Raw genomic sequence first — 26,177 nt, forward strand, 5'->3', positions numbered from 1 at the left:
TCATTAAACCATTAGACTGAGTAACCGTGTCTGGTCACTGGGGAGGTCTCTGCAAAAGGAATGAGAAAATGCTCATATGGAGATATTACTTTTGTGGACTACAATGTCCAGAATTCCCAGTCATCTGGGATATTCTGGGATTCGTAGTGGCTAGGGGGTTTTGTAATTGTCCTCTCTGCTCCTATTTTAGGAATGTTCCTCGGAGGAATGTAATTTGGATCAAACTGGGAGAGATGGGTTTGTGGATGGCATTAAAGGCCATAACCTGACCACAATGAATGCTTGTTGCCCATAAAAGTAGGCTGGCATTCCTTTAATGGAGATAAATTTACAGCACAATATAAATAAAGCTTGATGATGATGATGATGGATGGTCAGAAGATACACTTAGCCTTCCATACCCATGGATTTTTTATCCATTCAGTGCATTCAGTGATCTATGGTTCGAAAATGTTCAAGAAATATATAAAATCTTGGCAAAAAAGCCCCTTGATAGGTTCACCTTAGGGTTTCCATAAGTTGGAAATGACTTGAAAGCACACAGCAATTGCTGGAGAATGCAACAGGAGGTATACTATAATGCCCTGCTTGTGGGTTTTCTATGGGCATCTGGTGGGCAAGTACACTTAGAGAAACAGAGGATGGTCTAGATAGGCTACCAGCTGCTCCAACATAGTTTTTCTAATTTTCTTGAAGCCATGGCTCAAGCCTATCTTGTGACAGAGGGCTTTGGGGAATCGACATGCAATCCAACAATTGTCCCTTTCACGATTACCACAAACGTCATGGTTGTTAACACACATTGGATGATAAGCCTCCAGTTTCCCTGCCCTGTGGTTTGAGCCACTCAGTTGCTCTTTGCATTTGACTCCTTGATGTCTTGATTCAGTTTTCTTCTCTCATTCTCTAGCTCTAGCAAACTGTTGTTTCTGCATGAAGAAAAGTGTTGACTTCATGAATGGTGCCATTCATCTCTTGCCGCTCCATCAGACCTTCGTCTGAGATGTTACATTAGTGCCAGTGTGCTGCTTTCCAAATGCGTTTTGTTGTTACGAAAGAAAATAATCTTGCCTTCGGTGTCCAAATCTACAACTGTCAAGGCCACACAAGGCTTTGTCCCAGTGTGCAAGAGCTGGTTGTGTGGGTTTTTTTTTATTCAAGGAACATGGAGGAGTAGAGAAATGGCCACATCTTCCAGAACCTTGTAAGGGAAGGCTATGACTGAATAAATACTGCGGCATGACTCCTTTTTTTAATCAGCCAGAAGTAGATTCTGGGCCAACTTTGCAAATGACTAACTAGAAATAAGTAGCTAGTTGCAATGAATTCCTTTTTCCAGTCCTCTGTCATATAACATCTTGGAAAAGGGATTCTAGGAACTGTAACGCAAAAAGGTTGATTCCCCTTCCAAGCTTTGCATTTAAAGACAGTCAGAATGAGAACAGAAAGAAAAGGGAAGAGAGCGATAGATTTGTATGGTTAAGAGCCTGGCTGGTCATTCTGGGTCATTCCTATTCTGTCGCTTTGTCTGTTGACAGTTTGGACACAGTTTGTGGGATCTCTCAGCTGGGATAAGCAAACTACAGGATCAGCAACAACCGAGAAGGTTTTTGAGGTGAACTGGGGACAGATCCTCCATTATCCACTTGAAATCTGCCACTTGAAGGATTTGGCTTCTTCCCTTTGGCTCCAGCAGGTCTGCAAGCATTGATCCCAATCCCAAATATTGATTCTGAGATTGGCATTGCTAGTGGGAAGGTGAAGGCACTCTTTACATGGCTGGGCACAAAGCAATCCTTTGTGTAAGACAGCATGGCAAAGTGGTTTGAGTGTTATACTACGACTCTGGAAACCTGGATTCACTTCCCTGCTCAGCCATGCAAACCAATGGGTGACCTTAGGCAAGTCACACACTCTCAGCCTCAGAGGAAGGCAATGGCAAGTCGGAGTCAACTTGAAGGCGACAACAAGAATCTTTACTACGATCTTTCTTTCTAAATCATTGTGTATTCTTGTGTACCGGTTACTCTGTGTACACGGATTATAGGTACAAAGTAGCTTGCTTACCTCTGGTTGTTTTTTGCTCAGTACATGTTCAGCCAGCTGTTCTAAGTACATGTGCATCAGTGCACGGTTCAGCATTTAACAACCAGAGAGAATGAGCCAAGCTCTATGTGTTTGCATGCGCATGGATCACCAGTTAAAGATTAATGCTCTGGTTCAGCTAATGCTCTGGTTCAGCGCTTTAGCTTTCCAGAGCAAAATCCCACTCCTACCCTCTGACCATGTCCCTGGAAACGCCAAAAGATGCTTCCCAGACTTGGTTTTAGCTTGAATGGTGGAGTTCTGGAGCATATAGTCTTGATTTAAGTGTGAACCTTGAGTATCTAAGCAAAAATTTTTTAGAGGAAGATTGTTGACAGCTTCCTAGATAAGTACACGCCAGCATCCAAGCACAAAACAAACTGTCTACAGGGATCTAGTACATTTATAAAGATTTTTGTGGGTTTTTCAGGCTATGCGGCTGTGTTCTGGAAGAATTTATTCCCGATGTTTCGCCTGCATCTGTAGCTGGCATTTTCAGAGAATTATTTCTAAAGCATTTACAGTATCTAGGTTTTTGGCAATGTAAAGAGACTTTGGTACCCATTATCCTAGTAATGCTTTGTGACTATTATTTAAGGTGGATTAATATCTTGTAGTCAGCCGCCTTCAGGTTGACTTCGAACTATGGTGACTCTATGAATGGGAGGCCTCCAAGTTACTCTATCCTCAACCATTCTGCCATGGCTTCTCTGACTGAATCTATCCATTTGGTATATGATTTTTCTCTTTTCCAATTGCCCCCCATTTTACCAAGCATTATCATCTTTTCTAGTGAGTCCTTTCTTCTCATTACATGGTCAAAGTATGACCATCACCAAACCTCAGGTCCAGGTTATAAGAAAGACCATAGTGTCCCATACAAACCTGACTCAGTTTTGGGATCATCTGGGGAAACCTGTCTCCCTTTTCCATCACCATTATAGGTATATCTAGTGGGAACATGGAAGAGATCCTTCTCAATGGATATCCCAGGCTCTGGAACACCTTTTCCAAAAGAGGTTAGAGTTGCGCCCTCCTAACAATCTTTCCACACCCAAATTAAAACCTTTTTGTTTTGGAAGGCCTTGGATTTATTTATTTTTAAAGAAGAAATGGACCTTCTCAGTCATTTTTGGCTGATTATCATTTTAATTTTTAAAATATTTATTTTAAATTGTTGAATTGTTGTATGCTGTGAATCTTAACTATGTTTAACTGTTGTAAGCATGAAAACATATCCAGGGTATGTATGTTAGCCATACACAGAAGTACAATAACATCCAAAGTACACAAAATGGTGATACCTTTATTGGCCAATCGAAATGCACTCCATACACGATGCAAGCTTTCATAGCTCCACTGGTTTCCTCATCAGGCATTAAAGGTGTTAAAAATCAAACAGGATTTTCGTCGGGAGCCTGTCTTTCTTGTCGTTGCTGTCGAACTTTTGTATGCTGCCTTGATTCCTGCAAAGAAAGGTTTTTCTGACCGCCCTTGCCGTGTTTTGCAGAAGAGGCGGTGGGAATCCCCTGGCACTTCAAAGGGACAGGTGAGTCAGACTATAGTTTATTTTGGTGTAAAAAAGGGCTTTCTTTATCTAGGGCTAGCCCAGCACTGGGAGAGGTGAGGAAGAATGCTCTAGCCTTAACTCCCTGGAATGGAGCAAGGTTCACTCCCATGCTTTTGCATTGTGTTCCCTTCTCTCATCTCTCTGGCTTGTTGTTCTGCTGTGTGTGGATCTGATTTGCTCCCCCTGCAGCTCTCAGCATGCATATTAAAGCCACAGGCGCACACAGCAGGCGCACTCTTTCAGGAAAAAGCAGCGCCTTCTCCTTTAGTCTGTGTCTCTGCCTGCCTCCTACAGACCTGAAAGCCCCAGGTTGCTTTCGCCAGCTGTGCCAGGGGTCAGGAGGTGCCCAGCGTTGGCATTAAGTCCTGCAGGATAATAACTCACGGTGCTAGCGAGTTGCAACAGGACTGTGGTTGCACTCTCTAACTTTTCCTGTGCTCTCCTTGCAAGGTAAGAATTGGCTCTCTTAAATCTTGGCAGGGAGGACTTGTGTGAATGAGGTGTAGGTTCTGGGCTGAGGGAGAAGAAGGAGAAGTGGAGAAATGTGACTTGTGGGTAAGACAAATAGCCAGACTGGCCGCCACCTGATCTCAACCAGCAATGTCCAAAAACAGCCCAAAGTCCCTTCTGTGCACTGGAGATGGAAGAAAGAAGAAAAATCTGTAGACCTGGGAGAGGACAAACTTATGGTTTCTTTTGGAGGTGTGTGCATCATGGAAGGATGGAGAGCAGCCGGACAGTTATTGCTCATATTCCTCTATGCTTCTCTCTGGAAGGTAGGGAGAAATTAGTTGCTGCGGGGCAACTTAGAAACCTTCTAAGGTTTCCAGAAGAGACTGTGAAGTGTGGGAAGGAGATGAGGCTTTTCTATGGGACCATGTGCTGTCAAGGAAATGGTTCTTCCTCTATCCATAGCAGGGGAAGATGACAAGAACAAGAGCCACCTGGATCTCTGCAGCTACATCCAGGTCTCTCTCTGAGCAACCATGAAGAACTGAGGGCTGGGGAGATGGGTTCTGGAGAGACACTTGGGTCCCATAGCTTAGAGTAAAGAGGATGCAAGTTATACAGCAAGCTTTGGGTTAAGCTTCTCAAAAGAACATGAGTGATGTGTAAGTTGTCGGTGGTGATGGGTGCGAAGTTGAAAGCTTTCATGGCTGGCATCTATAGTCATAGTTCACTGCTCAAACCACTACACCGGCTCTCTGTGGGTGGCATCTACACTGTAGAAATAATGCACTTTGACCCAGGACTTAAAATAGTGTCAAGCTGTATTATTTCTGCAGTGTAAATCATACTATGAGTAAGTCATACTGACCCTGTGTAAGTCATAATGCACCCTGTGTAAGTCACGGTCACCGAGATTATGTGCGTGCTTTCATTTGCGGCAAAGGTATGCACCTTTCTTCTCTCTCCCCCTGCCTGTCATTCCTGAGTTGACTGTCAATTTTTCTTATTTGCAAGTGTTTAAAAGCATTACCTTCTGCAAATAGTCAAGGTGCATTCCTTCCTTTTGCCCCATGGCAATGACAGCAGCCTTTGCTGTGGAAATGTGATCTAGGAAAGGTCAAGGAGCAGAGGGTTGAAAGACGTGGCATCTATCTTTCCTACAGGGACCTTGACAACTGCAACAGGCAAATAAGACTTGAAGTCAGGGTTATGGTCTCTGAAGGAGGTGCCACTTCATAGTTTCAGTATTTCTAGAGGTATTTTCCCCATATATTGGTATGCGTGTGTAGGTAGAATTTGGCCATAGGACTAAGCAGATCAGAACCAGACAGAACTTTGCTGGCTGAGAGTGCAAGGATTTCTAATGCTGGAGAACTAGATATGAGTGTTTATTATGGGGGTGGCCCTGTTGGCCATCATGTTCAGCCATCTTTGACCTTTTCCAAACCCTGACGTCCACTTTTCTCCATCCGCATTGCTGTTTTAGACCTCATTTTTACTTGCCCGACCCTACACTTCTCTGAACTTCTTTTCTTTCTTTCCTTTTTCTCTTCCTGGAGTCTCTAATCTTCTAGGGCTTGCTTCCTTGCCTTACTCCAGCTCTTTATGGAGTTCAGTTATAACAACAGATAAGACTTTAACTCTTTCAGCAACTCACAACAACAAATGTCTCTTCAATACAAGCAGACTGTGCAGAATCTCTAAACTGGTGGCTTCCAAACTTTGGTCTTCCAGATGTTTTGGACCTGACCATTGGCCAAGCTGGCTAGGGCTTCGGGGGGTTGAAGTCCCAAACCCCTGGAAGACCAAAGTTTGGGAACCGCTCCTCTAAACACCTGGCTTTAAATAATCAAGTACCTCCTCTACCCTGTATGTCCCTCTGAGTCCATGGAGACACTAGCCCTATTCAGATATTATGGGTCTGGGTGGAATAACGCAAGAGGAGATGTAATATACTAAAAATGTTGTGAAGAGACTCTTTTATCTGTGAAGACTCTCCATACAATCCAGGTCAGGTCTAAACAGGGCTAAAGAAGAAGACTGATGCACAGAGACAGCCATGCTCACATTCTCAACTTTTGCATGTAATGGATTAGGATAGGCTTCAGGGATCCCAGCAGCGATGTAGCCAAGGGGGGGGGGGGTTTGGGGTCCAGACACCCCCTTCTGTTAGAAAAATGAATGGTGCGTGTTGCTGCATCGCCGCACCCAAGCCCCAATATAATGGTAGCACTTAGTCTGGACCCCCCCCCCCTTTCCTAAAATCCTGGCTATGTTCCTGATCCCAGGAAGATGAGGGATAGGACCCAAACATCCACGTTGCCTTGAGTCCCTGTACTGGGAGAAAGGCGGGATATAAGGAAACGACAGTAACAGCATCATCAACAACAACACCACAATTTCCCAAGGAAGGCCCAGAATCAGCTTACAGACCTAATGTGTTCAGACCTGTCATGAAGAAAAGATTGGCTGGCATTGGAGTAGTAGTGGCTATGAAAATAGCATACCCTCCAGTATTTTACAGATGAGAACCAGGATTCGTGTGGCCAAGCCACATTACAATGTAGTCAAGATGGCAAAAGGAAGAGCAGATGAGAGAGGCTGCAGCAGTTTGCTTTTGCCTGAGTCTACAGGGAAGGTCAAGATTTTGCTCCCTCCTCTCGTCTCTTCCCTGCAGAGTTTGTTGTTGTTTGCTGTGTGTGCCTTTAAGATATTTCCCAACTTAGGGCAACCCTATCATGCCATCCTCTGAGGCTGTGCGTATGTGTGACTTGTCACCTAGTGACTTTACATGGCCAAACTGGAATCCAAACCTTGGTTTCCAGAGTCATAGTCCAGCGCTCAAACCACACTGGCTCTTCCTTGCTGAGCTGAGTGCAAACCACTTTTGCACTTTGAAGTTGGTTTGCAGCAACTGAAAAAGTCTGAGGACAAAGGGGGAAAGTGCAAGGAGGAGAGAGAAACTGGGACATTTTAAAAGCACCTGAAAAAGTGAGACGACAGAGGGACAGTCAGAGGTCATGGAGTAGTAGAGACAGACAACTGTTTTGTAGGAGGACTAGAAGCAAGGCATAGCAGGCTGATTGTATTTTATGGGTTCAAGAAGCTTTCTTAGACACCCACTGAAGAATGGAAGCCAGTATAATCTCGGAGTGTGCTTACTGGGTGCCATTCAGCCTCCACTTGAAAATCTCCCTGGAATGCAATTGTTTGTACTCCTTAGCCACATATTCCCCTAAAGTCCTATTTTTTAATTCGAAAATATCTGAAACTTCTCTCTTTCCTGTTATTAAAATGGCTTGTTTTTGTCTCCACAGCATGCTCACAATGACTAATACTTCTTCTTGCTGACATCCATCAAATATTTGAAATTTGTCAGCATGTTCCCTTTTGGGGTTTCCCCTTCTCTTGGGACGGTTGATGAACGCTTCTTCCAAGCTTTCCTTTCTGTGGTTTGCCTTCTGCTGTTGCTAACTTATCTTCACATCCCTCCTGAGAATCCTCTCAAGTTCATCCCTTGGCAAAGAGATGTCTTTTGTTTGCTAAGAGGGTCATGGGATCTTCCGAAATGGGAACAACTTCCATGGTTCCTCCAGCATTCAAATTTGTTTTTGGTTTTGTGTTGAGATTCCTAGATTTTGTTCCATATTCCTTTACTGACTTGTCTGTGGTCTCCTTTCAGTAGTTTGTTATCGCACCAGAGCTCTCTGACAAAGAAGACTAAATGTCTCCCAAAGCTACAATGCTTTGAATTCCATAGCATTGAGTCGTGGCAGTTAGAGTGGCGTCAAACTGGATTATTTCTGCAGTGTGGATGCAGTCTTGGTGTTGCTATTTTAATATCTATTTCCTATTTTGATGACTCAGCCCTCCATATCCACTATATATTTAATGGGGTTTTCTTGGCAAGATTTGTTCAAAGGAGATTTACCATTGCCTTCCCCTGAGGCTGAGGGAGAGTGACTTGCCCAAGGTCTGCATTTATGTCCCTCTCCATCATCTCCGTATCCACGGATTCAACTATCCACAGCTTGATTTTGCCATTTTATATAAGGGACACCACTTTACTACACCATTGTATTTAATGGGATTTGAATATCCAAGGGGTGGGTGGGTCCTGGAACGAAACCCCAGCAGATACTGAGGGGCTACTATAACCTCTGAGACAAAATGTAGCTCTGTGGTTCCAACGTCATAGCATTTCTTCTCTTGCATGATTTTCAGCATCTTTGCCCAATGAAGAAGCCAGTGAAGCTTGGAAAGCTTGCGTGATGCATTTTCTGCCTCTTGGTTAGCCAAGAAAGGCATCGCTCTTTTGTGAAAGCTGGCTAAGTTGCTACACCAGCATCGCAGAAACTTTCCTCCACTTGTTGGAGATGTATGGCTTTAGGCCCTTCTCAAGATGAGATGCAACGGATGTTCTTAATCCTTGCTTTGGCTTCTCGGTCCCCTGCCCAGATATATACCACTGTCTGCAGCTGAGAGAGATTTGAGTCGGAAAATCCCGGCTGAAGCCAAAGTGGGCAGTTCACTACCATGGCCCAAGGATAAACACTAGCAATGCAATCTGGGGGCAGGGAGGAGAGCATTTGGGTGGGGAATGGAAATGTTTACATGGAAGGCTGAAAGAATTGGGAATAACAACGCGTTGACTGTAACAAGTAATGAAGTCCAGATTTCCCCACCCCACGCCAAGTACTTTGCCAGTTCCCCTCTAGAGCTGGTTACAGATTTGGTTTGAAACACCCCAAAGATAAGCAGATTTGGGGCGAGTAAAGCTGTGGGCACAGAGAAATAGTTCCTGATAGCTGGTGTTGGGTAGATGTCTCTCCCTCCCTCCATCCATCCCTAAACCATAGCGAAGTTTTGAGAGAAGGAATGGGACTTGATTTTGGGAAGGATTTCAGAGGGGAACGTGGCATTGTTGCATGGAATTTGGGCAGGAAAGGATTTGGCACCTAGTAAAACAGCACAGCGTTGGCCGGCGCTCTTATGAGAACCACATTGCAAAACGCTCTGTACGACTGGAAACCAAAAGCTCAGCCATGCTGTTGCATCTTTGTAATATATATATATATATATATATAGAGAGAGAGAGAGAGTTCAACAATATGAAACAACATAGATGGGAAAATGCATCTACACAACTGACCACACAAACTAAGACGCTAGAGGAAATACCAATATAACCAAAGCAAAGCAGAGACATATGAGTTTCAACATACTAGATGGCTGTTGTAGTTGTCAAATTCTTCTATTTCCTCTTAATATATTTATATTTATATGATTGTTGCTGTGTGCCTTCAAGTCGTTTCTGACTCAAGGCGGCAATATCATGGGGTTTTCTTGGCCAGATTTGTTCAGAGGGGTTTTTCCATTGTCTTCCCCTGACAAAGCTAGTGATTTGAACAAGATCACCAAGTGGGTTTCATGACCAAGCTGAGAATTGAACCCTGGTCTCCAGAGTTGTAGTCCAACACTCAAACCAATCCACCACACTTTCAGGTTGCTATAAGTTGTAAGGCACACACCACCACCATTACTTCATTGCATGAACCAAATCTCACAAAGGAGAGTAGTGTGCAGAAACAGATTAATATTTGCCCATAAAACTGATGTGGATGAGCATTTTTGGGGGGTAAGTAGCATGATTACCATGTCTGCTAACCAAAACTTTTTGAGGCAATATAAGAGAGGCAGCAGCAGTTGCTTTTGCCTGATCCTACTGGGAAGAGCAAGATTCTTCTCCTTCCTTTTCTGTGTGCTGAGTTAAGTGAATGGAAAGTATTTTGTACTTTGAACTCAGTTTGCAGCAATTAAAGTAAGCTGAGGACTAAGGAGGGAAGTGGGAAGAGGAAAGAGAAACTGGGACATTTTAAAAGCAGCTGGGACAGCAAGGGATAAATTGCCAAATCAGGACAGTTGGAGGATATGTAATATGTAACGACTGGGCATTTGGACATGGCTGTTCACCATGAAAATGGTCACACATCCACTGCCTGGTACAACAATATTAATGGGAGATCGCTGGATCAGATTCCAGGTTGGTGGTTTTCTCTTCCCCTTCCTTCCTTCCTTCCTTCCTTCCTTCCTTCCTTCCTTTTCCTGCTCCAGCATGCAGCCTTGGTGCCTTCCTCTCCTGACCTGCCTTTCTCTTAAGCGTCTCCCCTTCAGGGTGTGGAAGTGTTTGCATGTTGGCACGTGCGGCACTTTGGATCCTTGGATACTTTACCTGAAACACAACCCAGGAGCGTAGGTTGGGCTCCACACAAGCGTGGCAAGGCTGGAAGTGGAGAGCCCACCTTCACTCACACTTTTAACTTTGCTACGAAAAGAAACAGAGACAGAAAAGAAGATCCTCGTGGCACTTTTAAAGCCGATGGGTTTATTTTAACATGGGCTTTTGTGGATTATAATTTCCTGCCTCTCACTGTGATAGAATATAATTCACGGGTCTCAGGTGTACATGCAGAGTTACATAACTGTGCTTTTAACCTTGAGACACAGCTACTCCTGGCTCTGAGAAACAAGTGAAAGGTTGGCCATGATCACTGTGGAACACAACTCAGTTCTGTAAAGGATCCCCGGATCTCAGGATCTTGCTCTAAAGTCTCAGGATCTGGTCCCACATGGGAGGAATCTCAGGGTAAGAGTATGGTCATGTACATTTGTGTGTGTCTGTATATTCCTCATTAGTTAGAGCTGTTGTTTTTTAATTTGGGTTTTATTCAGTATTTTATTGGACTCTGTATTGTATTTTATTCTTTTGGAAGCTGCCTTGATCCAAACAAAGAGGCGGGACATAAATAAAATTTATTATTATTATTATTATTATTATTATTATTATTGGCATACAGCTGGCCCTCCATATCCATGGATTCTTTATCCATGGATTCTAGCATCCCCAGCTTGCAAATATAATATTATATATAAGCAAACCTTGTTTTTGCCATTTTATCTAAGACACCATTTTCCTATCCATTGTATTTAGTGGGACTTGAGCATCCATAGATTTTGGTATCTGCAGGGAGTCCTGGAACCAAATCCCAGCGGATACCAAGGGCCCAATGTACTCTGTGCAGAATGAGAGGCAGCGTGATGTACTGGTTAGAGCATTGGACTATGACTCCAGAGTTGTCGTTGCAGAGAGAATGTTGTTGCACTATGCTTTCGAAATAATTTCCAACTTACGGCATCCCTAAGGCAAAACTATCACAGGATTTTCTGAGGGCTGAGAGTGTGTGACTTGCCCAAGGTCACCACATTTTCATGGGTTTTCATGGCTGTGGGGTTTCAGACCCTGGTCCCTGGAGTCATAGTCAAACCACTATGCCACGCTGGAGACCAGGGTTCAAATCCCAGCTCAGCCATGGAAGCCCACTTGATTACCTTAAACAAGCCACACTCGCTGAGCCTCAGAGGAAGGCAAAGGCAAAACCTCTCTGAACAAATCTTGGCAAGAAAACCCCATGATCGGTTCATCTTAGGGTCACCATAAGTCAGAAACAACTTGAAGGCACATAACAGCACAACATATTATTTGCAGCTATGTTTAATGCACAATGTACCATGCTTGATGCTATTGCCAAGAGCTGCCTTTTGTGACATTACCAGGAGACAGGGTCATCTCCCAAGTCTCAGGTTTTGGTCCTGAAATCTTAGGGCTGGAGATAGTCCTGAGCTGGCAACCCTAGCTCTATGCAAAGTCTAACTCTCAGCCAAGGTGGTGGTGTAAATACAGATCTCCTTTTGTGTATATTGTTGATCTTAGCCTAGAACTCCACGCCTCCTGCATCCACTTTGGTCATTGAACACTCCCCATGTCATTCTAATTATTTCTTTCTCAGGAAGCCAAAGAGGCAAGAAAGGAACCCTAGAGCAAGGCCAAATGTACAAAGGGATGCTGTCTCTGAGTCAAAGATAACAATACAAGTTCTTTCTCGGGTGTTTTATCAGCTACGACTTGTAAACACAGACAAGTCATCATTAACGTGATGCTATCAAGTGACACCTCTGCGTGCATGAATTACTTCCAGACGTTTCAGGGAGATGTCTTTATGCCTGCCAACATTTCGCAAATGATAACCGAAATACATGATAACAGAAATGCATTGTGCGTACTTAGGGAGTTGCGCCGGAAAAACTGAAACTTTAGCTAGCACAAAGCCTTCGACAACCAGATTGTTTTGTGGCATGTGTTTTATCAACGTTATGACACTTGTTTCCAGTTTGTTTCTTGGCACAGTTTTCAGTGCAGGGCCTCTTCTGTTGTAGCACCACAACCCAGGGAGGTTAGACTAGTTTCTTCTTTCTTTCCTGTTAGGTGAAGCCATTTAGCATTTTCTATAACATTAAAACAGTTCTATATGCAATTAACTCCTCTCTTTGTTGTAAAAGATGGTTGTCGGCTGTTCTTAATTTTCTTTGCCCATAATGTTTTAGAACTATGTTTGAAATTGTACAGTTGTAATGTCTGTTGTTGTTATTGTTGTTGTGAGCTTTCAAGTTGCTTCTGACTTATGGCGACTCTAAGGCGAACCTATCCTGGGGTCTTCTTGGCAAGATTTGTTCAGAGGAGGTTTGCCATTGCCTTCCCTTGAGGCTGAGAGAGTGTGACTTCTTGCTCAAATAGTCCAACACTCAAATCATTACGACATGCTGGTTTAGTAATTTCTATACTGGACATTATAGTAATTTCTATACTGGAGTGCTAAAGTTAGAAATAAACAGATCCTAGTGCAAATCAGGCCGGAGCTTTCCCTGGAAGCCGAGATAAGTAAACTGAGACTGTTTGTACTTTGGAGATATCATGAGAAGACATGACTCACTAGCAAAGAGAAAAATGCCTGGCAAGGTAGAAGGCAAGAGGAAAAGAGGAGGATTGCAGATATATGCATTGCACATGGATAGACTCAGTCAAAAAAGCCACAGCCCTGAGTTTGTAAGACCTGAGCAGGGCTGTTGATGATATAGTGGCTTGAAGGTCTCTCATTCATAGCATCACCAGAAGTCGGTTGACTTGACAGCAGATAACAACAGTCTTGATCCTCATGCCAAAGCACATGACCCACAACGCCCCGTTCTCTGCTCTGTTTAAAGCTGCGCCTGTGAGACTTCAGAAGTTCTTCAAAAATTGTCAGAGCTGAGATGCTAAATCATTTCCTCTCTGCTTCTCCGTTGCTGTTTAAAAGCCGGAGGGAGGAAAGAACTGGGTGGGAACTGGTGCCAATTTGGATGGCAAAACATAGCGCACCCTGCCTCCCTATCAACTTGGCAAAAGCAGTTTTCATTTTTCTCTCTGCTCTTAAAGTGCAGTTAAATAAAGCCCAAGGAAGACTTTTCTTGACAGTATGGGTGGGCAACCTGACATAGTAGTTTGAGTGTTGGACTAGGACTCTGGAGACCAGGGTTTGAATCCTGGCATGGCCACAAAACCCACTGGGTAACCTTGGGCAAGTCACACTCTCTCAGCCTCAGAGGATAGCAATGGCAAACCTCCTCTGACCAAATCTTGCCAAGAAAACTCCTTGATAAGTTTGCCTTAGAGTCACCATGACTTGACGGCACACAACAACAACACCAAGTGGGCAAAATGGAGGGCTCAGCCATCTCCTCCAGCTGTCCCAGTTTGGCAGGGACAGTCCCTATTAATCCTCTGCTATCTCACTTTTTCGATGCTTTTAAAATGTCCCCGTTTCTCTCTCTTCCTCCCACTTTCCCTCTTTTGTCCTCATTTTGCTTCAGTAGCTGCAAACTGATTTCAATATGCAAAAAATAGTTTGCACTCAACCCTTTGTGTTCCCAGTTGGCTCAGGCAAAAGCAATCCGCTGCAAGCTCTCCTCACTTGTGTGCTCTTCCTCATCTTGGTCAAAGATGTTTTAATGCCCTTTCAGCCCCAAATTCCTGATTTATTAAACAGAACAATTAATATTTAACTTGAGACAAGAACACAGAGGTGGGTGGTGGTTAATATACTCGAAGGGCAGCGATTCTTGCAATGTTTTCATACCCTCCAACAATCCTATTTTGGTACAGTCAGTTCTGGTTATTTGTGTGCCATCCAACTTTCTCCGCTGCTTTTAAAATTGACCAGTTTCAAGACTGGTATCCAGTCAGAAGTTATTGGACTAAATAAGGTTTGGCCAGGCATACAAAACATTAACTGAAGTCAAAGAAGCAGCTAGAAAGAAGGAATTAGTAACTTTTGCCTTCTTGTTGCCTGGCCGCACCGTATCGACTACCCTCTTATGCCAGTTTTCACCTGTGAAACGTTTGGAGGGTATGCAATTTGATCTCCATCGTTCTGTATTAATAGGAAACAATAGGGTTAAAAAAAGCATTTACTATGAAATGTTGACGCTAAAATAAAGACTCCACCCTCAGACTGTTCTTTTGCTTTGCTTTCAGAGGCTGTTCAGTTCTGTTTTCTTGTTCTCCTCTGGCAAACAGCTAGTGATTCGCCTCCAAAAGTGAGTACATTTTACTTTCTTTAAAAGTGGTCTTTACCTTCTTTAAAAGGGTCTTAACACTTTTCTCCCCAGGGCCAGCTCTACCTTCAAGCCAAGTGAAGCAATTGCTTCATGTGGCAGAGACTGGAGGCAGGAGCATGCTATCTCCTATCCGAATGAACCATCTCAGTTATAGTTTTATAGTTATACAGTAGTCGTGGGCACCGTTCCATCATTAGCCCCAAAATAAACTTGCATTGCTACACTTTCTATATGTGGAATAGGAGAGGGGTGCCATCCTGTGTTTTGCCTCAATATTTGCCCATATTCCATTCTTTGTTAGTCTTGGTTTTCCTCTCTTCCACTTTCTCCTGTTTTCTGCCCCAACAGAATAAACTTAGATTGTAAAATTCTTGCAGTGAGAAGATCGTGTTGCTGATTCTGCTTTGCAAAATCCCATGTGTACGGATGGCACTTGGATCAAACCCCAATAGATAAGGATAATGTATCAAGAGCCAGCCTGGCATAGTGGTCTGAGCATTGACTACAACTCTGGAGACCAAGGTTTGAATCCTGGCTCAGTCCTGAAACCCACTGGGTGATCTCGGGCATGTCACACTCTTTTAGCCTCAGAGGATGGCAATGGCAAACCTCCTCTGAACAAATCTTGCCAAGAAAACCCCATGATAGGTTCTCTTTAGGGTCGCCATGCTAGGTTCATAGAGTCATAGAATCATAGAGTTGGAAGAGACCACAAGGGCCATCCATTCCAACCCCATTCTGCCATGCAGGAAATCCAAATCAAAGCATCCCCGACAGATGGCCATCCTGCCTCTGCTTAAAGACCTCCAAGGTTCTCTTTGGGGTCACCATAAGTCGGAAACAACTTGAAGGCATGCAATACATATATGCATGTGTTCTGCAAGAACTGAATTATGTGCAAAGATCTGAAGATGAGACTGGATTACAGGTTTTCTTACAATCAGAGGCCCTCAATAAACATTTCAGACAAAGATGTTCTGTTTGGCTGATTTCTTGAAAGATCCTAGAGTCGGAGTGTCTGCCTACTCCCTCTAATTGTGAAAGTCACTTCTATTTTGGGTCATGTGAACAGGCCTTTTCAAAGCTTATATGAGATGATTTGGCTTAAATGTTAATTATGCTAACTGGTAATGTTCCTTTGGCAAATCATTTAACCTAATTATTCATAAATTGTAAACTGCATATGACCAAGCTAGCATCTAATCTGTTTAGAAGAGCTGAACTGCAGAAAAGATTTTTTGGGAATATATATATATATATATATATATATATATATATATATATATACCACTGTCATGTCTTCTGACTGTCCCTATTTGGCAGGGACAGCCCCGATTAATCCTCTACCATCCCACTTTTTCAGCTGATTTTAAGTTTCTATGTTCTCCTCCCACTTTCCTCCTTTGTCCATAGTTTATGTTAGTTGCTGCAAACTGAATATGAAGGGCAAAAATATTTTGCATTCATAAGACTGGATCCTAGTCCAACATCTAGACCATTATGCCATGTTGGTTTGAACAGAAATATCCAGACAGAGGATCATTGTGCATGTATATACACTTCTGTTAGGCAGAGTTAAGCCTTGCCATGAGAGATCTATAGATAAAATGGACTGCTAAATAGATGAAGAAGTGAGTCCTAGTGCAAATCAAGCCTGAAACTGGATAATGTTGTCATTTGGACCTATCATGAGAAGACACGACTCATTAGAAAAAGGCAAACAACACCACATAGTATGGTGTCATCTGCATATCTTACATTGTTGATGTTCTTTCCTCCAATTTTCCCAGCTCTTTCGTCAGCATCAAATCCATCATTGCATAGGATACGTTCAGTCTAAACAGATAGGAAGATAAAATGCAAGAGTGGAGAAAGCCACATGGATCGCCCATGAAAACCAGAGATTTATGACCAGGCCTTGAAACCTTAATCTCCAATATTTTGGCATTTCTTGCCCACGCTAAAGCCTTTGCTTCCTCTCTCACCCCCATCTATTCTTATACACTTGGACAAGAATGCAGCTGTGCAACTGAACACACTGTAGAGCCTTGTTTGGGACTGAATAATTAATGCGAAATGATTTGCATTGTCAGAGCCACAGCGAAATGCCAGACACGACATGCATACACACACCCTGCGCTGGCACAGAAATGGGGCCGGGCACTGACCTTGCTGTGGGCACTGCACCAGCTGTGGAAAGAAGGCTTGTTTCTCTAGGGCCCAGCAGGGAACAGTGTCAGGAGTAGATAATAGATGAGTCTGCCCTGCTCCAATAACTCACTGGTATCGCTTTCGGAATGAGAAGCTCTCTTGTCCTTCCTTTGCGGAGAGGCAAAGCTTGGGAATGGAAGTAGCCCATCATCCTGCCACATCTCTCCTTTCCCCAACGTAAGTCAGACTTTACTGGTGTGAAATTAGTTTTGTAGTATGGTGTGTGGGGGTTGTATGCCCTCAAGTCATTCCTGACTTATGGTGACTCTAAGGTGAACCTATCATAGGGTTTTCTTGGCAGGTTTCTTTGGAGAGGGTTTGTCATTGCCATTTTCTGAGAGAGTGTGACTTGCCGAAAGTCATCCAGTGGTTCAAATCCTCGCTTGGCCATGAAAACCCACTGGATGATCTTGGGCAAGTTACACATTCCCAACCTTCATAAAACCTTAGGGTCACTATAAGTCAGAAACAACTTGTGGGCACACAACAATGTACAGTGTGCCCTTGGTATCCATTGGGGTTTGGTTCCAGGACCTCATGGATACCAAAATCCATGGATGCTTGAATCCTATTAAATGCAATTGCATAGTCAAATGGTGTCTCTTCCATAAAATGTTTACTCTTTGGAACTGATATGTTTTGGAATATTTTGAATCTGTGGATAAGGAAGGCCAACTGTATTTCCTCAACTAGGGAATACCTAGGGATTGTGAATATGAAAGAGTCACGACTGCCTAACTCAAGGTTACACAGCAGGTTTCCAGCCTATTTTTCATCTCCAGCACATCTTTTACTATCCTATCTCCCATATCGCTCAAAAAAACAAAACAGGAAACCTTTCAGAACAGATTGGTCTGGGCTGTGGATTTAGGATCCCATGGGATACATCGCTGATGCCTCCTGTAACAAATGGCAGGGATGTAATCCGTTTCTGGCAGCAGCCCCTAGGACTTCCAGTCAGACCCTTGTCTGGGAGCCAAAAGGAGGCATTCCCTTCTCTGATTCCCACAGAAGGAACGATGTGACGTTGGGAGCAACCCTCTGCAAGGGAGGATTAGATAACAATGTGCAATGCAGAGGGGTGGCTGCAAGTTGGAAGTGTGTCTGGCCATCTCTTGTTTCCAGGGAAATGCACAGAAAGCGTGGACCTCTGCTCCTCAGCAGAGTCCATGCTCTGCATGATGAAGGTCTCAGGTTCAATTCCACATGCTTCTAGCGAAAAGGATCAGATACCAGATGGTGGGAAATAGCCTTCAATGGGAAAACCCTCTGTCAGTCACAATATTGGGCTGTGTATTCCTACATACACAGGAATGCACCTTCAAGGGTAGCCTCCCCACCAAATTTGTCCATGCATTGCTCTGTGAATACCCATTAGAATCACTGAGTTGGAAGGATTCAAAGATATAGCCGTGTTAGTTTGTAGAACCAGTATGTAGAGAGATTTTGTGGCACCTTTCAGACTAGCCAAAAAGAAGAGTTGGCAGCATGAGCTTGGAAGGAGTCCGAGAGGTCACAGAATCTGACCTGTGACTTAGTGCAGGGAATCCAACTGCAACAAAGGTAGGCAAAATGCAGCTTTGTAGACCCCAGGGTCGTCTTAAGTGATTTCCAAACTTTGGTCCTCCAGGTGTTTTGGACTTCAATTCCCAGAAGCCCTTGCTAGCCTGGCCAACAGTCAAGAATCCTCAGAGCTGAAGTCCAAAACATCTGGAAGACCAAAGTTTGGGAACCATTGCAAATAGTCCAAAAATGGGGAAAAATCCAAAATCCAAAAGCCTTTTGGAAAATGGAAACCCAAAGTGTATAACAAATTGAATTACATGCTTTCTTCAGTCACACCTCTCCAAACTCTATTCAGATCTTCACCCATTCTCTGACTGCACTAGCTTTATTCCATCTTTTCTCTATCTGACTCTTTAACAGATAAAGCTCTACATTGTAAACAAAGGAGTTCTTGGAGAAAGGCTTCCAGCTCCCCTCTCTCCCTTTGGCCTTTATTCCTCTTCTACCTTGTACCCTCTATCTGACATACCTATCACTCTTTTTTCCCTCGATTCCAGTCTTCCCAATTCTTGCTAAAACATTCCCAGTTTATTTTTTATACAGATCTGTTTGTTGCAGTCTGGGCTGCATCATGGAAATGTAGCGATGATGAGATGCAGATGCTTACATAATGCAGCCTAGCACAGGCCTGCATGACTCATGCAGGAGAGACCTGGGTTTGAATCCCTACACGGATATAAATCTCTTTCTCTCTGGCCTTAGAGAAATTAATATCTCTTTGCATCACTGTGGCGGGAATAAAGTGGGGCAAGGGAGGTCCTAAGTGTACCATGCTCAACGCATTGGAGGAAGGGAGGGGATACCATTGTGCTAAATGATACAATATACGCGTCTTGTTTCAAAATCTTTCTTTATGCCCATCATTGTCTGCCTTTTGCTCCATAAAACAATAAAATACTATGTGCGTTACTCCAGAATGAGCAAAGTTCCATCATGTACTGGTAGCTTTATGTAAATGTGCACCATAACTGTGGTGCTGTTGTTACTAATTGACCGATAGGGAAATTTGGCCAAATGATCCAAGTTGTGTTACTCAAGGACTCTTGTGGCAATGATTGAGCAAAGTCACTCTCCAGGGGTCTCCAGGAATGCTAACGCTTCTCCGTTGTTTAAAGTACAATCCTAGAGGTTGACCATAGAAGCGTGCTGGATAACCTACAAATGCCTAGAAAAGTGTTTTCTCTAGGAACATCTAGGTCCTCCAGTGTAACTCTATGGTCAAGGTCCATGACAGTCACACTGGAGGGCCTAGAAATTCCTAGAGAAAACATATTACTGTATATACTCATGTATAAGTCTGGACATTTTAGTCAAAAAGTTGGCCCCAAACACCTGAATCGACTTATCCATGTCCAATGTAAGTTCTGTACTAACTCTTATTTAAAAAGGAATCATCCCCTGGTGAAGGGCAAGAGCATCATCTGTCCTGGAACCACTGACTTTCCTTTACTCTTTCATCCATCCAGTTTTGAGTGTGAGCAGAGTTTTGCCTGCTGGAATTTTGTAAGTTCTTTGGCATTCTTTTCCTTTGCTTCAAGTTTTAGATCCTTTGTTATATGCCTCTAAGTTTTACCCTCGACTTATCCATGGGTCATATCGAAATCCATAAGTGTGGCCGCAAAACCTGCCCTCGACTTATATATGGTAATCAAATCTGCAAATATTCAAATCCGCCAAAGTCAACACTGCAAACATGGAGGGTCGACTGTATGTCCTCAAGGCATGAATAAAAATGCTTAAGCCATCTTTTCCTTTTCTAATCCACACAGGGTGCATCATATTGGAGCATCACTCTCACCTTGGTTGTGTTGGCCGTCTGTCTTCTGTCCTAGCAGGAATGCCAAGCCTGACCTCCCCACCTCCTCACTCCAGGCCTGGAGTACCAGAAACAAGCCTCGGACTTAGTCTGGATGACTTTATCCCTTCACACCTCCAGAGAAACTCACCCTTTGCCAACAGCACAAGCCCGATACCTCCTCAGGCCACCTCTACTCCGCAGTCTGTGCAAGCCACCTCTCGCCGCAGAGTGAGTCTCAATGAGCTGAACTTAAGCGCAAAGATTTCATGCATCCACATGAACCAGGAAAACAGAGTTGCTTGTTCTCCAAGAGAGTCACACTGCAGGGCAACAGTGCAAGAAAGGTGGAGGACAACAAACTGCAATGTGCGCAGGGAATTTAGGCCTAGATATACCATACTATGGGTTGAATTCCCCCCTATCCAAAAGGCTTGGGACCAGAAGTGTTTGGGATCTTGGATTATTTACTGAGATATCTTGGAGATGGGACTCAGCTCTAAACATGAAATCCATTTATGTTTCCTAGTTTGGTGAATCGCCAGAGATCTCTGGCTGAGAATCTGAAATATCCTTCCTTAAGATGCAATCCCCAGACTTTAGATTTGGGTCTTATCTCCAAGAAGACTAACTTGTTTTTATTTTCCCGTGAGCTTTCGTGATGCATCTCAAGAAGTGGGGTTATATCCATGAAGGTTCATGCAAAAGTAAAAACCAGTTACTCTTAAAGCTGCTGTCGGATTTCTATTTCTCCCCTCTTACTTCCCAACTGTTCTTTTTTATGCTGTAAGAGATAAACCTGGCTACTTCTTTGAAACTTGTTCTGTTTTGTTTTGCTTCTCTCCACTTCTCAGCGTGAATCAGAGCATGGGAACAGGAAGTGTTCTCATTCAGATAATGCGTTTTCATTATCTTTCATGCCCCTCTTTTACACTTATGTATCTTTCCCTCTATTTTCCTTTCCATCTGTTTTGTTCCATTCCTTTCCCTTCGCTGTTACCAGTTTTTTCCCTTCTTAGTCAGTCGACATTCTGCAGCCATGGAGTCACTGGTCTATTTGCTGGGTTTGTTTTTGTAACTTGAAGAGGGTTTCTCCTTTTTGTTTCCTCGCCAGAATTTGGAAAAGTAACTTTTTTTGGGGGGGGGGACTACAACTACAGAACTTTCCTGGCCTGCATTGACTGTGATCATGCTGGCTGGGGCATTCTGGGAGCTATGTTCCAAAAAAAGTAACTTTCCTGACATCTGATCATTGCAATTGCTGGAGCTATCCTAGATCTGAGGACACCACAGTCTTATGCTCCAGTTTTGACTTGCATCAGAAATTAAAGAAACATGTGAAGTCGAAGGCTTTCATGGTCGGCATCCATAGTTTTTTGTGGGTATTTTGGACTATGTGGCCATGTTCTAGAAGGGTTTATTGTACAATACACAACATGGAAATCACTCCTCCCTACCCAGGGTCACACAGTATGGATGAATGGATGGATGGATAGGTAGGTAGGTAGGTAGGTAGATAGATAGATAGACAGACAGACAGACAGACAGATAGATAGATAGATCAATTATACCTAATGTTGCCTCTTCCTAGAGATCTAAAATGGTTGTTTTGCACTTTCTGACCTATGGCGACCCTAAGGCAAACCTTAGGTTTTCTTAACAAGATTTGTTTGGGTGTGTGTGTGTGTGTCATTGCCTTCCCCTGAGGCTGAGAGAGTGTGACTTGCCAAAGGTCACACAAAAGGTTCATGGCCCAAATGGGGACTCGAACCCTGGTCTCCAGAGTCCTAGCCCAACACAAGATGCTGAAACCTATCCCTAAATTGCTTTAGCACCTTGGACAGCTGCATGAAAGTAGGAGAATTACAGCTGATTGTGAGAATTAATTGTGGGGGGGGAAAAGAGGGCTTACTCATTGATTTGCTCTCTGGGAGCAGAATTCGAATGTTGCAGGTTTTCCTTACCAAGTACCATTGGGGTAGCCATTTTGTTGACAGTGGCATAAGTAAAGTAGATGACTTTGGCTTCATCTGCACTGCAGAATTAATGCAGTTTAACACTGCTTTAACCGCCAGGATTCAATATCATGGAATTCTGCCATCTGTTTATTTTTCACTTATACCTTAGCGTTGCTTCAGGAAAAGCTAGAAATTATATAACATTATATGAAATTATACGACGGAGCCAGAAGGAAATAACCCATTACAATATTACAATATCTCATTGTAATTTTTTGTTCCACTTTTTGCAATGATGTTAAGTTTATTCCTAATAATAATAATAATAATAATAATAATAATAATATTGTTTTATTTATATGCTGCCTCTCCGTAGGATCGAGGTGCTTACAACATTGGGTAAAACACAGTATAAAATACAACATACAATTAAAATACATCCCATTAATTCCCTCCCCCATGATGATGTTGATGATGATGATGATGATGGACTATATTATTGTATCCATTCCCTGAAGGTGCCTGTTATCCGCAATTGTGGTTCAAACACCCTGAATTTTGAGTTCCATGACACAGCCCCTCGCACCGTGTACAATGGGATATCTCATCTGCAGCCACAGAAAACAACCCAGTGGAACAACTCAGGTAATTCCAGCCAAGAATAGAGGAGATAATAGATTCCCTTTGGCAAGAGGAATGGAACACCTTGTCGCCTTTGGCTCCTTATCTTCCTGTTGTCCATTGACTTGAGCCTTTGTGTTTGATCAGAGGTAGACCCAATTCTAATCTGCTAGAACCTCCTCTGCTGATGGAAAGGAGCAGAGAGATTAGACCTGTCTCTCTGTTCTCTCTTCTTAGCAGGGATCAGAGAGCCCCTGGGGTTTTTATAAAGTACTCTTTTTGGCTGTCGACATTAATTGCTCAACATGTTAATTCAGCTGGGTATTATACAACCCACATCTTCGCTGTGCTTCCTCCTGCCCATGCCTATTAGAGCAATGGCTGAAGCAAAATCCTCATTGGTTCAGCGCAGCTCTGGCATGGATAGGAACAAGACTGGGCTGATGGTTGGATCTCTGGGGTTGTTTTTCTGCAAAAGTGCAATGTGAAGTTGAAGGCTTTCATGGTCGGCATCTATATTTTTTTGTGGGTTGTTCGGGCTATCTGGCCATGTTCTAGAAGAGTTTGTTCAGAGAATGCTGGCATGGAAGAGAGTAGGGTATATATACACACACACACACACACACACACTGTGTGACCCTGGGTTGGGAGGAGTGAATTTCATGTTAATCTGTGTATTGTTCTGTTGTTGAATGGCAAGGCCTCAGGGTGGGAGGATATACTAAGAGGATTGGGTCACACATATATATACCCTACTCTCTTCCATGTCAGCATTCTCTGCAGATGCCAGCCTTGTAGATCGTTCCCACTACACCTCGCATGAGCCCTACTTGGCATAGCTAAAGGCCAGGAGTTGTGGATATTGTACTCCAAAACATTTGGAGGGCTGTAAGTTGCCTATGCCTGTCCAAAAGGTTTCTTTGGGATGCTTGCAAGTTCGGCACAATACTGATGGTTCTCCCTTTTTTTATCCCTAGCTTGTGTTGATCAGAAGTAGATTATTGCTTCTAAACACAGAGATTCTGTTTGGTTTCTATAATTAAAATGATGCCAGTCCAATAAATTAGTTTGATCAGACTGTTCTTACCTTCCTACCTTCAGCTTTTGCTGAGTCCCTAATCATAGAATCTTAGAGTTGGAACCAAGGGTGGTTCTGTTCCAACTCTCTGCCACGCAAGAATGCACAACTAAAGCACTCCTTTGCTCTTTTTTGCAGGAAATAATTGGTACCCAACCTGGCCCACAAAAGAAATTAGGCCACCAAAGTCTCAAGCTACACCTGTCCCCTCTCTCCCTGGTTCATCCATGAGCCCAGCTGTGAATGGCACAGGTCAGCAAGGCTGGTCAGCTACTTGGACAAAGGATGGCAGGAGGAAGGAAAAACGCTGGTTGAAGTATGATGGGATTGGACCAGTGGATGAGACGGGGATGCCTATCGCCTCGCGATCGGTGAGTCCTTGCATTATATGTGAATGCAAATAGAATGCAGAGATCCCCACTTTTTGGCATGTCTTCACATTTCTTCTGTATATATAGCCTGGAGCCAAGCTAACATGGGGGTGAGGATCTCTTGGCTATGGAGAGCTGGGCTGTACATAAATGAGAATTGCTTAAAGTTTTCCAAATGCTGTATCACACAAACAGGTGGTTGATCTGAGATTTAGAGTGTTCCTAATACTTGAGGGTGCTCCATCTTCTCTGCACGGTTTGGCACAGCCTTTCCATGCCAAACAGCTCATTATGGAAGGAAGACTGTTCTAGTATATCTGTAATGCTCAGTTAAAACAAATGGTAGTTTGCAAACTAGAAACCAGTCTTGATGAGGCTGTGCATGATGTTTCTTCAGCTTTCCACCCCTCTCCAGCACAATATTTCCTTGTGCACATAACCGGCAATTTAGCATTATATTTGCAATGGTATTAACCATGGCTGCATGTGCAGTGCAGAAATAATGCAGTATGGCACTGCTTTAACTGCCATGGCACAGTGCTATGGAATTCTGAGATTTGTAGTTTGGGGAGATAGCAGCCATTGTCTCATGCTAATTTGTATTCTCTCCTTCCTCGGGATTTCAATATCAGTGCAAGTGTGTAATGTGAAATGAAATAGGGAGGGGACATTTGCATTCGAAATGGAAGGAGGACGTTGAAGGCACTATTCGTTGGTCTGGAGGCTGGCTCCCATTTTGTAAACTACATTTATATTTGTACTGGACACATCCTTATGGATAGAGAATTCAAAGTCCTAGTCCTGTTAGTCTGGAAAATCAGTACGCAAAGCCATCTTGCAGCACGGGAATCTTGAGACTAATTGAATGAAAGAAGCTGGTCACATGAGCTTTCATAGATTTGAACCTACTTCTGAATATGGAACAGTTACAGATGAATAGATCTAGGTAACGGTTCCATATTCCCCATTGCTACTTAGTCATGATGGTTACACCCTACAGCTACGATAATAACTCCACACACACACCAAACATACTTTGACAGTCCATTCTGCTGGTGATCAGAGCATGCATAAATAACATTTCCATTAGGTTTGACAGTGGACAGTACAGGGGAGTCTACATAGTGAAGTATTCTTATATAGCTGATACAGAATACTGCCCACTGTTTTTTCCTGACAATGTTTATATTTTATTCGTAACATTCAAATGTTAACTCATGACTGGCAATGTCTATTCAGAGGTGATATTCTTCCCTGCCCATCACTCCCACCCTGATCTTACACTCCCCTTCCTTCAAGTCTTTCAATCCCTATTAGTGACTTTGCATGTCTGATTTCTCTTTCAGAGTGTGGATAGCCCCCGGGACTGGTATCGCAGCATGTTTCATCAGATCCACAGCAAGTTGCCCGGTATCCAACTGTTAAATTTGAGCATCATACAGTACTTATCCGGCTCTGAAACCCGGAGCAATGAATAATCGTTGCAATTATACTCTTAGGCACAGTCCTTAACAGTTATTGAGCATCCTCTAGTGGTTACAACTTTATTGCATCCTTTTTTGTGCTGTTGGTGGGACTTGGGAAACACGTAAGATGTGGCTTTAGACGTTTTAAGGTTCAAGAGGAACTGCAATTTTGGGTACTGAATAAAGCCAGGGATAAACACAGCTAGTAGTTTCCAGAAAGATGAATTTCTTTTCTCAGATTATAGCAGGAGACCTAGACATAGATAAGGGTAGTTTCTGAATTGGACATGCTAAAAAATGGAGGAGCTCAACCATTGCTTTCCTGCTGGCCCCAGCATTTGGAGGCAGAACCTGAAGGTTGCATAACACTTAGCAGAGCCTAATCCTATTAATTATGAAAAGCATACCCTCCAATGGGTTCAAATGCCAAAAAACAAAACACTCCACATACACACCGGGAAGAACTTTTTTATTAGTACAGTATTGTGAGAGTTGTTCAAAAGTGGAATTTGTTG

At 43.3% G+C, this 26,177-nt stretch overlaps 1 protein-coding gene across 11 annotated transcripts in view; it reads left to right on the top strand.

The window, feature by feature from the left end:
• The first annotated feature begins 3,725 nt into the window (after window positions 1–3,725).
• SORBS3 (sorbin and SH3 domain containing 3) overlaps window positions 3,726–26,177 on the top strand; it is a 50,385-nt gene continuing 27,933 nt past the window's right edge. For 2 of the 11 annotated variants that reach the window (XM_042473297.1, XM_042473308.1), the window contains exons 1-6: window positions 3,727–4,105; window positions 14,514–14,575; window positions 20,143–20,399; window positions 22,645–22,771; window positions 23,964–24,196; window positions 25,543–25,606. In XM_042473297.1, the coding sequence (XP_042329231.1) occupies window positions 20,211–20,399; window positions 22,645–22,771; window positions 23,964–24,196; window positions 25,543–25,606 (613 nt within the window). In that variant the 5' untranslated portion in view covers window positions 3,727–4,105; window positions 14,514–14,575; window positions 20,143–20,210. Of the gene's footprint in view, window positions 4,106–10,284; window positions 10,752–14,068; window positions 14,386–14,513; window positions 14,576–19,761; window positions 19,877–20,142; window positions 20,400–22,644; window positions 22,772–23,963; window positions 24,197–25,542; window positions 25,607–26,177 lie in introns of those variants that run through there. The other 9 variants (XM_042473300.1, XM_042473302.1, XM_042473301.1 and 6 more) reach the window with 9 other exon arrangements.

This window comes from Sceloporus undulatus, chromosome 6, assembly GCF_019175285.1.
Source record: "Sceloporus undulatus isolate JIND9_A2432 ecotype Alabama chromosome 6, SceUnd_v1.1, whole genome shotgun sequence".
NCBI classification, from domain to species: Eukaryota; Metazoa; Chordata; class Lepidosauria; order Squamata; family Phrynosomatidae; genus Sceloporus; species Sceloporus undulatus.